This window comes from Melozone crissalis, unplaced genomic scaffold, assembly GCF_028551555.1.
Source record: "Melozone crissalis strain CALT ecotype California unplaced genomic scaffold, PUWL_Pcris_2 ptg000032l_1, whole genome shotgun sequence".
In the NCBI taxonomy this organism is placed as follows: domain Eukaryota; kingdom Metazoa; phylum Chordata; class Aves; order Passeriformes; family Passerellidae; genus Melozone; species Melozone crissalis.
In genome coordinates this window covers 1654312-1666295 of record NW_026535810.1, presented here as the reverse complement: position 1 = coordinate 1666295, position 11984 = coordinate 1654312, and the positions used below count along the sequence as shown (strand labels likewise).

Genomic DNA, 11984 nt, shown 5'->3' with positions numbered 1-11984 from the left:
GCCCTGCCCGGCCAGGCTCTGACAGGTGAGGGGGTCTCCAGGCAAGGGGGACCAGGAATGGCTTCTTTAGTGCTGGGTACCAGGAGGATGAGAGGTCTCCAGGCTTTTCTGGGTGATGAAGAGAGGCTGGAGAGGGTTTTCTTTGGAGAGAGGCTGGGCTGGAGTCAGACACTCGGGATGCCAGCTGGGATTGTTGGTGGGAGGGAACTGGGATTAACCGGGCTGTAGTGGGAAGCAGTGATAAGGGATGCAGCTATGGGATATTTATTTATAAACCTCTGCACAGAAATTGTGTTTGACACTGGGGGGGTGCCCAGCAGTAAATGTGTGTTTAAACAAGGCTTCCAGCACAACATGGGAAGGAGGAACTGGCAGGGGAATCAGTCACAAATCTTTCAACAAGGATAAAATTTAACAAAGCTTGGAGTAGAGGGAAAGAGAAAAGGCGAAGGGGTGTAAGAGAAAGGCACAGGATGCTGAAAAAGTTATTTTTCTAATTCTCCTTCAGGTCACTGCAGACCAGAGAGTCCCTGCCAGCCCCACTGCACATCCCCTGAGGAGCTCTTTGAAGAAAAAGTCTTTTGGAAAAACAAGGCAAAAATAACCTGGGAGTTCTCAGTTGTGCTCCAGCAGCAGTCAGAGGGACTCTGCAGGACAGCACCTCCTGCCTCCCCTGGGTTGTGGCCATTCTCTAACAGAGACCAAGACTTGTCTCCAATAAAACTTTGCTCCTGCTGATACAGCCTTGAACCTGAGAAATAATTTCTACAAGTAAATCAATGTGCAAGTATTTAAAAAAATATATTACAAATCCACCTTCAGTTTTCAACCACACAGCAATCACTACAGGGATAAAGGAAAACAAGCCATCAGTGCTCCAGCTGAACTCAGGCTGAGGATGGGGATGGAGGGTGGAGGAGAAAGACCAGACAAGGTTGTGGAAAGGGATATTTGCTACCAGAGGAGGTAGCAGGAGCCAGGACATGAAGCAGAAGGTGGTGAGGAAAGAAACACCCAGGGAGGCTGGGCAGAGGGCAGGGAGGGAGTCTCAGGGCTGTCTGACTGACAGTCTGCTACCGAGAGAAAGAAAAGGGAGTCTTCACTTAAGCAGACATATGCTAATAGAATAGAATAGAATAGAATAGAATAGAATAGAATAGAATACATAATATCACACAGTATAATGTAACACACAACACCTTTGAGTTATTACAGATGCACACTAACAGGATAAAATCAAGAACAACAAGTTTTCTCAAATAAAACCAAAGCAGGAATTTTGAAAGCCAGGCTCTGCTGGACTCTCCACTCCTTTCTGGTGGAGGAAAACAATTCCCAGAGAAAACACTAAATAAAGAACCTCTAAATGGATTTGTAAAAAAGGCAAACAGGAAGAACCAGCTGGCAACATGTAGGAAGATAAAAGGGTGAGACAAATTAATATGTGGGAGAGAATTTTTTTAAAAGTGAGACACAATAAACAGACAGAAAGAAAAAACCTTCTGGCATTTTATTAGCCCAGAGAAAGGAATGGCAAACACATTTAGGAACACGGCTGCATTTTGCTGTGTGTGCAAGCCCAGGCTCAGGATCCAGCCTGTCCCTCCTCACTGGCAGCAGTGTCCCAGCCATGGTTGGATGGGCTGGGAGTGGTGGCACAACCCTTGCTCCTCACTGTGGGGCTCTGGCAGCCTTTCTTTATGAAATGCTGGATGGGGTTTGATGAGTGACCTTAGACATGAAGGTTTCTAACAAGGAGGCTTTGGGGGATGCAATGAGTCTGAATTAGGGCCTGTTTCTAAAGAGAGAAACAGCTCAGACAGCCCTGGAATGGCCTCTTCCTGGGCTCTGTCCAGGACACTTGTTAGCCCTGTGCAGTAATTGCTCTAATGAGCTCCTGGACAAGCTCTGTGTTACTTTCCCTGCTCAGTTCTGCATCTCCCATTCCTGCAGCACTAATTATGCTGAGCATTTTGGGGTGATTTAACCCACCTCACTGCTGACACAGCACCTCTGAGGTCACCGCATTGCATCTGTGCAGAAACACAGCTCTGCCTTCCCTGGCCAGTGTTTATAACCTGGACAGGGATGGGAAAAGGTGACAGCTGTGGAGACAGCACAGGAAAAGACAGGGAAGGGAAATTAATGAAATGGGGAGGACACAGTGCATGCAACAGCAGAACAGGAGTGAGCTGGGACCTGCACTGCACAGCAGCTCACGGGTTGTGCAGCTCATCTGAGCTCCTTCTGTCCTCCTGTAACATGCAAATCTTCAAAGCAAGAACAAACAAGCAACTCCAAGGCAGAGAGACTTGGGCTGAAGGTACAGGGCAGGGAGAGGAACCCAAGGATACAAAGAGCAAGGGGGGATGCCCCTGGGAGAGGCAGTGGTGATAGCAGCACTCGGGCTGGTAAGCAGACAGTGAAATGCACTGTGACAGCTCAGCAGATGTGTCTGTGTTGTAAGAGAGCAGGAACATGGGAATTACACCACCATCAGGAAAAACCCCTGAGGAATTAACACACCAGAGCTTTAAGGGATCAGTGAAGAAATGGGAAGAAAACAAATAATTTTGTAAATTACTAATGCTGGAAATCAGCCACGAGTTCCAGACTGCATGGCACAGACAATTATCTCTGATTACAGGCACAGTGCACTTGGAAAAGCAGGCCATATTCTGGTGTGATGCATAAACTGTAATTTCTCTACAAAAGTCTGTTTCATAGAGTATGCAGACAGGTACAGACCTACACCCACAGCAACTCTTTGTGGGGTTTAGATTTTTGTTTATTGGCTATGTAACATTTGTAAAGAATTGCAAGAGATGAGCAAACTGCTGCTGTAACCCAACAGGAGATTTCTCAGTTCAGTACACTGAATAATAGAACCTAAACTGCCAGTATGAGCCACATAATGGAAGTGTATTGAAATTAAGAGAGTTTTTAGCACAAGTATGACATGAAGATAAAAGAAGATGGTCTGGGGAGTTCTGGCTGCCCTTCACCTTTGCCTGCCTGGCTCTCTTGCACCACTGGACAATGTCTGAGTGCAGGAAGCACCTGAACACTCCAGGTTGTCAAGAGCCACCTGATCCTGTGGCTCTGCAGCAGAGACCACAGGCTGAAGCCTTGGTTTCCCTTCTGTCCTGCACTGGGCTCAGCTCTCCATGGAATTGCTGCAGTTTCATCACCCATCACTATTCCCACATGTCCTAAGAAATTCTCCAGTCTCTCCTCTGCTGTGATAACCTGCAGTGCCACCAGAGATGCACCTGCTGGAGGCCTGACTGCACTGTCAGCACCTGGCAGGTTCTGGAAGGATTTAAAACTCTTCATCAAGTGAATCAGGGGAGACTGAACTTTGGTAGGAAAAAACCTGGTTGTGTCCACCTCCGTGTCCTGCTGAACTTTTCTTTCAGCACTGCAAATGCTCAGAGTGTGCAGATGTGAACACTCAGCAAGAAAGAAGCTGGAACAGAGTCGGTCTCCAAGGTGTATTTAAGCCTGTGCTGTTACCAAACCCACTGTGGTAATTATTTCAGTTGCCTTACAGGATTTGGCTAAACATGGTGGTATAAACCAATGAGTCACAAGCCAGGGAAAAGTCGTGGTCTGGATTTGAAAGATGGGAGTATGGGGCCTGGAGCCGGCTCAGTATCACATCAAAGAAGAGTTTAATAAGTGATGCCTAATGGCCATTATGCAAATTATTAATGGTAATTACAAGTGACAAGATAAAATCATATTCCAGTGTGGTTGCACAAACATCACTGAGGCAATGCTTATGAAAGCAAAGTTCTGTTGAACCAGACACACCTTTCTTGTAGTTGACACAAGAAAACATTATCAGCTTTGATAAGCAAAGCGAGGTGAGCGTGTGGAGCCGGGCTGGGCACAGCGACAGCCACAGGACCAGACTGTCCTGCCCACAGCACCCCTTGGGAATGTGGCATCCTCCTGCCTCTCCATGCCTGGGCACCAATACTCACCTTTATCCCCTCTTTCACTCTCTTTTCTCGTCCATCAAGCACTCAAGTCTCAGCAGCACCGGCACTGACGTTGTGTGTGACCACTGCTGGCTGTCCTGGCCAAGGGCCTCTTTTGGCTTCCTGCACCTGAAACCAATTGTTTCCTCCAGTCCTACACTGAGCTGGTAAATCCTTTAGGGACACGTTTATGTCTTAGACACACACAGTCCCTTCCCTGTGTTCTGCCCCAAGGCTGTGTCCCAAGGCTACAGGAATAGAGTAATAACAAAAGTGGAGGTAAAGAAATCAGTTTAGTGGGGGGAAAGCCAGTACTGAGGGAGCACAGCCCTGTCTGTCTTGATGCCGAGCCCTGGAGGCCTGACATGGCCATGAGGACAGAGACAACACCACAGTTTGTGTTTAAAATACAACCAGGTTAGCCAGGGACCAGCTTCTGGGTGCATTTGCTGTATCAAACACATGTTCCATGCCCCAGTGAAATTGGCAGGAGTCCACAAAAACTCCAAAGAATGCAATTGCATCCCAAATATGAGTTCTTGAAAAGAATTGTATGCTCATGTCTAATCTTCACTGGTAAACTGGGATTTGAGAGTCTGTGGACCATTCCACCAGGACATGAGGGAAAGGTTGTACAGTGCTGCTGCTGTTTGTTTTGTGGAGCAAGACCTGCTCCTTCCTCCCATCAGAGAACTGCTGAAGGAAGCGGGGCTGGGTGCTCCATGCCCACCTGTAGAGAAATGCCCAACATCTGCAGTGTCTCCCCCTGAATTCAGCAATCTGCAAGGGAAAGAAAGGCACCCCCAGCCCCATCTCTGCAGGTTGCTCTTGGGTAACTCCTGAAAACCTCTCCAGCAGAAGCGAAGCTCCAAGCAAGCATTATATTAATTTCTCTTGGCTCCAACAGCCACACCCTGTCTTCAATTATATTCCTCAAAATGACGGATGAAAGCCAGATTTGCTCCCTCTCCTCCTTTTTGTTCATGATTTTCCCGACTGTGAGTCTAGGCTGTGTGGGGAGCACAGGGGCTGTGTCTTGGGGGAGGATGGACTTGTATTTCAGGCACTGCAGTCTCAGGGAGGAATCCGAGCTCTGACAGACTTCAGCTCTGTCCTTAAGCAAGTTATTTCCCTGCACCATATGAATAATGAATATTCCTGGATGCCGCCAGCCTTGGGTAGGCGGCTTTTTATCATTTTTGATCTAAGTAAAGAAATAAATTATCCCACTGGAGAGTGGAAAGCTTTAACTCATGCTGGTGTGAAGACGATCCTATCTAAATGTGCTTGGGGACATCCTCCTGCCATGGTGACAGCAGTCACCAACTTCTCATGAGTAAAAGCAGCTGAGGGTACAAGCGTTGGTTTTCTCTGCTCTTCCTCCCAGAGGGGACGCTGCTCTCAGAGCTCCTGCAGTGTCACCCTCACTGCCAACAGGGATCTGTCACAACTGCTCCTGTGCGTATGGACATCCTCCAGTCAAAGGCTCCTTTGTGAGTAAGAGTTGAATGGAAATTCCATGCTGTAGGGAACAGAAGCCATCGTCCCCCGGAGAGCGGAATATCCTCTCATTACAGCGACGGCTGGAGAAGGACACTGGCACTGGTGGAGCCAGTTCTCTGAATTCTCCTTTGGCTATTGCCTGCCTGGATGGGAGGTTGTGCTCCTCTGACCAGCCAGGCTGTGCTGATACCTGCTACTGCTCAGAAAAACTCCATAAGAAATGCAGAAAGCTTTTCTCCTTCTAATTTGGTGTGCAGCACAATCTTCGTAATGGCAATCTTCGTATCCAGGGATCTGGATATATCACCTGTGGATACTCCCTTTCCTGTCATCTCTGTCTTTATCTATCATCACCACAAACGGAGAAAGCATGGACAGCAATTAAAGCAATTGAAAAATAACTTCAGCAAGGTCCTTCATGCAGTTGACATCAACCCGTGTGTCACTCATACAAAGCCTGAGCTTCCCAGTGCGAGCAACTTGACTTCTTGTGTTTGCATAACTAAAGACATTTAAGCCATAAATAGGGAACTAAATCCATGGGGGATTTACCTCAGTGATTTTGGAAATCTCACAATAGAGCAGGTATTCAGAGCTGTGCCAGGTGACCAACATCCACACCACAGTGTCTGTTGTCTGTTCTCTACTACAGTCACAACTGTTCACACTTTTCAGAAGTGAGAAATTGTATTAGTTTTCTATTTTTTGTTACACAAGCTCTACCATGTGATATAAAAAATGGTTATTGGACTAAGAATAAATACAAATTAATATAAGATAAAAGGCACTTTGATGTTATAAATACCAATGGTTCTTCTTTGTACATAATCTAGGGCAACTTTTTCTTTGACTTGTTGCAAAGTTTGCATCATACAAAAAGCTGATGACTCATAAAACACTATTTTACTTTTTGGAATAAGCTGCTGACATGTAAAGTATCTTCCTTGTGAACTGGGATTTCTAGAGGGAAACTGCCTATGGGCTATTTAATCTTGGCATAAACAGCCAGACTAGCCAGCCCCGTGGGAAGAAGAAACACCCCACAGGTGACACCCCCTTTGGAAGGTATAAATGGAGACCTGCAGCAGCCGCCAGCCTGCAGTCGGACTCAGTATCACGCTCTGCATCTTGCTTTGGGCTGTGGGTTGGCGCTGCAGCTGGGCCTCGCCATGAGCTGTAGTATTAAGCAGACAACTGGCTCTCTCAGGGGCAGGACCAGCGGCGGCAGCTGTGTGATCGGTGGCGGCGGTGGTGGCGCGGCGCGCATCTCCTCGGTTTCCTCTGGAAGATACACCACCTGCGGGATAGGCGGTGGCCGAGGCTTTTCTGGGAGAAGCTACTGCGGTGGTGTGAATTATGGAGGGGGACTGAGCACCGGCAGCTTGGTCGGTGGGAACTTTGGAGGTGGCTTAGGAGCCACCGTCCTCGGAGGATGCCCAGGCATGGGGTTCAGTGGTGGCAGCGCTCGCTTTGGCGGTGGCATGGGAGGTGGCATGGGGATGGGTCTTGGTGGAGGTGGTTTTTCTGGTGATGGCATTCTTCTTTCCGGTGACGAGAAGGTCACCATGCAAAATCTGAATGACCGCCTGGCTTCTTACCTGGACAAGGTGAGGTGCCTGGAACAAGAGAATGCTGACCTGGAGTGCAGGATCAGGGAGTGGTATGCCAAGCAGGGCCCTTTTTGTGAGCCACGGGACTACAGCTGCTATTACAAAGAAATAGAAGATCTTCAGAACCAGGTAACACCCCCTCCCAGCTGCTTTCTCCCTTGCAAGGCTCTCTCTGGTGCTGGTTCATAACTCAGTCCATTATCAGGAGTAAAAAATCATTGTTGTAAAATGTCTTTTGCAAACAGCAATTACAACTTCTGCCTGTGGAAAGCCCAGAGCTCAGAGATAAAACTGGAGAGTTTGTCTCTGTTGCTGTTATTCATCAGATATATTGAAGGGGAAAATGTTACTTCATGGAATACACCTGGATGGGCTCAGTTGTCTTTTTTAATTTAGTTTGTGCCAAAGTGGTCAAGTAGATATATGGCAAGAAAAGAACTAAAAGATAAATAAATAAGGGATGACATTAATTTATCTGAATTTATGTTATTGTCATAGTCTTGCAGAATTTCAGTTAAACTTTATCTCCTTTTCCTTATTAGTTTACTCTTTCATATAGAAGTGGGAAATATAGGACATCTAATTAAAACTAAGAAAAAAGAGAACATGGCCATAACACATTTAGAATGGGCAATTTAAAATTCAAAATCTTTGCAAAGTGTTTGGCAAAGATTTAAGATGTCAATGCACAAAGAGTAAAGAGAAAAGAATCCAGGAAAGAGACTGAAGAAGATAGGCTCATCATTAATTCTTGAAATAAAACTTTAAATCTCATAAGATTTAGATTTAATTGGCTGAGGTGCATTGTAGCATGTGCTGGACAGTAATTACACCTCCTGGACTCTCTGCACCTGAACCATGAATTTTATCATTTTAATGATTTCACTGCCCTTCCCTGAATATCCCTGTGAGTGCTGCACTCCTCAGGTCCCCATCCATCATACCCAGGATTTTAAAAAAAGAGGGGGAGAAAGAGGGTGTGGTTGCTCCTGGCAATGGGTGCCTTGAGCCCAAGGACATGGATCAGAGACCAGGAACAAACATTCTTTTTCCAGATTGTCTGTGCAACCATAGACAACAACAAGATCATTCTGAACATCGATAACAGCAGGATGACAGCCGATGACTTCCGAGTGAAGTGAGTACCTGGGGCTGTCCCCTCCTCTGTCACCACCCTCAGGGCTCTCAGCTGCTCTCCTGTGACCCAGGACAGGCTGAGGCTGTGCAGAAGAATTCTCTCATCCAGTGTCTAATTAGAGGCAGTTCCAGGAGGGGGAGTTTGGGATGCCAAGCTGGTTTAGAGTGGAGATTAAAGGAAGCAGAAGGGATCTGCAGACTGGGAGCAGCGAGGGTTCAGCCAAGCTGCTGCTCCAGCATGCACTGTCTTATAGAGGGGAAGGTTTTGTTTTTTCCTGTCAGAGCTCAGAAATGCAAGTGGTGTCAGACACTGAGTGCTCTTTCTTGCTTGCCTCCTCCCTCGCAGGTACGAGACGGAGCTGGCGCTGCGCCAGAGCGTGGAGGCCGACATCAACGGGCTGCGCCAGGTGCTGGACCAGCTGACGCTGTGCAGGTCTGACCTGGAGGCACAGCTGGAGTCGCTGCGGGAGGAGCTCTGCTGCCTGAAGAAGAACCATGAGGAGGTAGGTCCTGCCCTCTCCTGTACAAAGCGTTCACTCCATCACCCCGGGGTGATGGAGACCATCGTGTGACCCAGGAGCTGTGAAGGTCCTGGGCTCTGAACTTGGCTCCCTCAGTTCTTTCTTTTGTTTTAAACCTGACCTGATCTGGATGGTGTTTGCAGGAAATGTGCTGTCTGAGGAAGCAATCGACTGGAGATGTGAGCGTGGAGGTCAATGCCTGCCCTGGCCCAGACCTGAGGAAGATCCTGGAGGAGATGAGGTGCCAGTATGAGACGCTGATTGAACGCAACCGCAAAGAAGTTGAGGATTGGTACGAGTGCAAGGTGAGTAAATAATTCCCACAGCTCTGACTTTCCCTGGCTAACTCCCAAGCAATCAGCCCACAGGGATTTATTGCATGTAAAAACCACAAAAAAGCCTGTAAGAACATTTAGCATTTCTTGACACTGACCAAGTGACACAGGGGAGGGACACTGCCACCCTGTGTCCCTGTCACGGGCTGAAGGAAGCGCCGCATGTTGTTGGGACTTGAGGTATGAATTCTCTACAAAGCAGTTAAGTGGTGAGAAGAACAAGAAGCAGCTTAATTAGAAGAACAAGAGGAATGACCAGCCAGGTTTTACACTGCCATTAGGATGAGAGTTTTCACCCAAACCTTTCTCATTTCATGTCTTTGCTAACTTCTTTGCTCTTTCCTTAATACTTGATCCAACTCATACTGCACATTCCCTGAAGCTCTTTATCCTGGATTGGTGATTTCAGATTGAGGAGGTGAATCGGGAGGTTATTACGAGTGGTCAGGAGGTGGAGACGTGCAACAACCAAGTGACTGAACTGAGACGCCAATTGCAAGCCCTGGAAATCGATCTCCAAGCTCAGCTCAGCCAGGTGGGTGATGAGCTGGTGCAACCTCATCCATCTCACAGAAGTCATAGCTAAATGCAGTGTTTCTCCTGCCTGTATTTGTCTTATGTCCCATGTCACCCCTCAGAGGGACAATCTGGAGTCCTCGCTGGCGGAGACGGAGTGTCGCTACAACAACCACCTTGCTGAGCTGCAGAGCCAGATCACCTGCGTGGAGCAGCAGCTGGGTGACCTGCGGGCAGAGATGGAGTGCCAGAACCAAGAGTACAAGATCCTGCTGGACGTCAAGTGCCGCCTGGAGCAGGAGATCCACACGTACCGCTGCCTGCTGGAGGGAGGCCAGCAGGACCTTATGTAAGTGGGCATGGGACACACCAAAAAAATACAATAAAATACCTGTGTCCTGGTTATTTCAACATAAGAGAAAAGTGAAGGACCTGCTGAGCTCATTCTCCCCTACTGACCTATTTGGCCTGCTGGTTTCGGGGTGGTGAGCTGCTTCCTCTCCTGTGCTGTTGGTGCCACAAGGAGAATTAGAATTGCAACATTTTTCTGCTGAAAATGGAAGCACACTGAGAGCAGCAGGGGTGCTGACAATCTGTAGCTCTAGCTTATCTGTTGTTTCTGTCACTAAAATGTCATTTTCCTGTCTCCTCAGTCAGCAAGGAGGAATTGGTCAGTCTTCAAGTCTAGGAGGAGGAGTTGCAAGAAGCAGTGGGATAGGAGGAGGAGGCATCATTAGGACAAGCCACACTTACACTTCGTCTGCCCAGATCCCATCCTGTGCAGCTGCGGAGATCCAAGGTAAGAACTGTTCCACTCTAAACATTTCCACAGTCTTCTCTGCTCTATCCAACACTGATGGGCTGGAAGATCTTTCCCATGTAACTTACAGGTGCTACTTGAAAGTTTTATTGTGGGGCCCTTGGGAAATACAGGACAGGAGCCACAGAGGAGTGGCTGAGAGGAGAGATTTTGGGAGCTGGGACTCTGCTGGGATGCATGAAAATTTCCAGAGGGAAGAGGGATAGAAGGGAGAGGGACAGAGCCAGCAGGCAGGCAAGCCATGGAGAGCATGGAGAAAAGACTGATGAGAAATGAGGGATAAAGGAAAGAGGAGGAAAAAGAAAGGTACTCGGAAACCAGGTGGGCAAAAAAAGGGCAGGAATCATGGGAATACTGGCAGATAACTACTAGCCCTCATTCAAAGCAAAACTTCCAGCCAGACTGAAAAGCAAAGAAGGAAATATAGTGACAGCTGGGCCAGGAGAATGACGTGAGCAGGGGCATTGATGTAGCATGGACCCCAATGCCATTCCCTCATCCAGATCGCTGCTGGAGCAGTGTCTGCAGCTTCCACCTTTTGGCATTTTGATGCAGCCTGTGCTGCAGCCAGTGACAGATCCATCTGCCAGGCTGGCAGGAGCCATCAGATCTTCCCAGGAAGGGGCAGTATTTATCTGAAATTCTAATTGAATTGGCTTGTGAAACGATCACGTGTAGAGAATGACAGTGTGGGAAAGAATCTATTTTTGCTATAAACACAGTAATGTTTCCTTTGATCTCTCCAGTGCCTTGCCGAAGGATTTGTGATTAAGCAGAGAAACGAGAATATCCAACAAGAGAAGCCTGAAGCAGAGCTACAGATGAAGAGAGAGAATATTTAGTGCATGTGTCTGCAGAGAGCACGGAGCGTGCTCCTCTGTTGCTCAGCCATGCTAAGCAATGTGTCAGAGGGATGAGCAGAGCATTGAGCCACATTCTGCTTTATTTTGCTATTTGCTTTTCAGTCTGTATTGCTGTGTGTGGCCCAGCACCAAGACTATTGCTGTAGTCAGCCAGGGCTATGATCACTTATGTACCTGCTGCTGAAAAATGTCTCTAATAAACTTTGCTTCTGCCTAATGCAATCAAGAACCTGTGTCTGAAACTGAGTTCCTTTTGAACACCAGCTGCTGATCCATGAGCAAGGGGCACCTAAACTGGTCAGGATCACTCTGCACTGGGAACAAAGCTGCTTTGCCAGCAGGAGAGAGTGGCCTTGCTGACCTGGCAGGTCTCGTCCAGCTTGTCCTCCCTGTTGTCACAGCCTGAGGCAGATGTTGCCCATTCCTGTGTGACACCTGCCCTGACCCCCATGGACAGGCCTGTGTCCTTCCCACACAGCATTGGGTGAAACACAGTTTTAGAAGAACTTTGAAAGTCAGTGATGGAACATCCAAAGATAGTTTGCCTTGGTCCCAGTCTAGTGCTGACAGATCTGGGCTGAGCACTCTCATGTTCCATCTCCCAGCCCGGGGACTGTTGACGATGAAATCTTGGTGTCCAAAACTGATTCCATTTCTGCTGACATGGCTTATGTTCAAACCTATCCCTTTCAT

At 47.7% G+C, this 11984-nt stretch overlaps 1 protein-coding gene across 1 annotated transcript; it reads left to right on the top strand.

Annotated features, from left to right (window-relative positions):
- Positions 1-6658: 6658 nt before the first annotated feature.
- Positions 6659-11356, top strand: LOC128940369 (keratin, type I cytoskeletal 19-like). Its single transcript, XM_054281751.1, has 8 exons — positions 6659-7228; positions 8155-8237; positions 8583-8739; positions 8901-9062; positions 9502-9627; positions 9731-9957; positions 10262-10407; positions 11175-11356. Exons 1-8 carry the CDS (start codon positions 6659-6661, stop codon positions 11198-11200), a joined length of 1497 nt encoding a protein of 498 aa, XP_054137726.1. The 3' UTR covers positions 11201-11356.
- Positions 11357-11984: the final 628 nt, after the last annotated feature.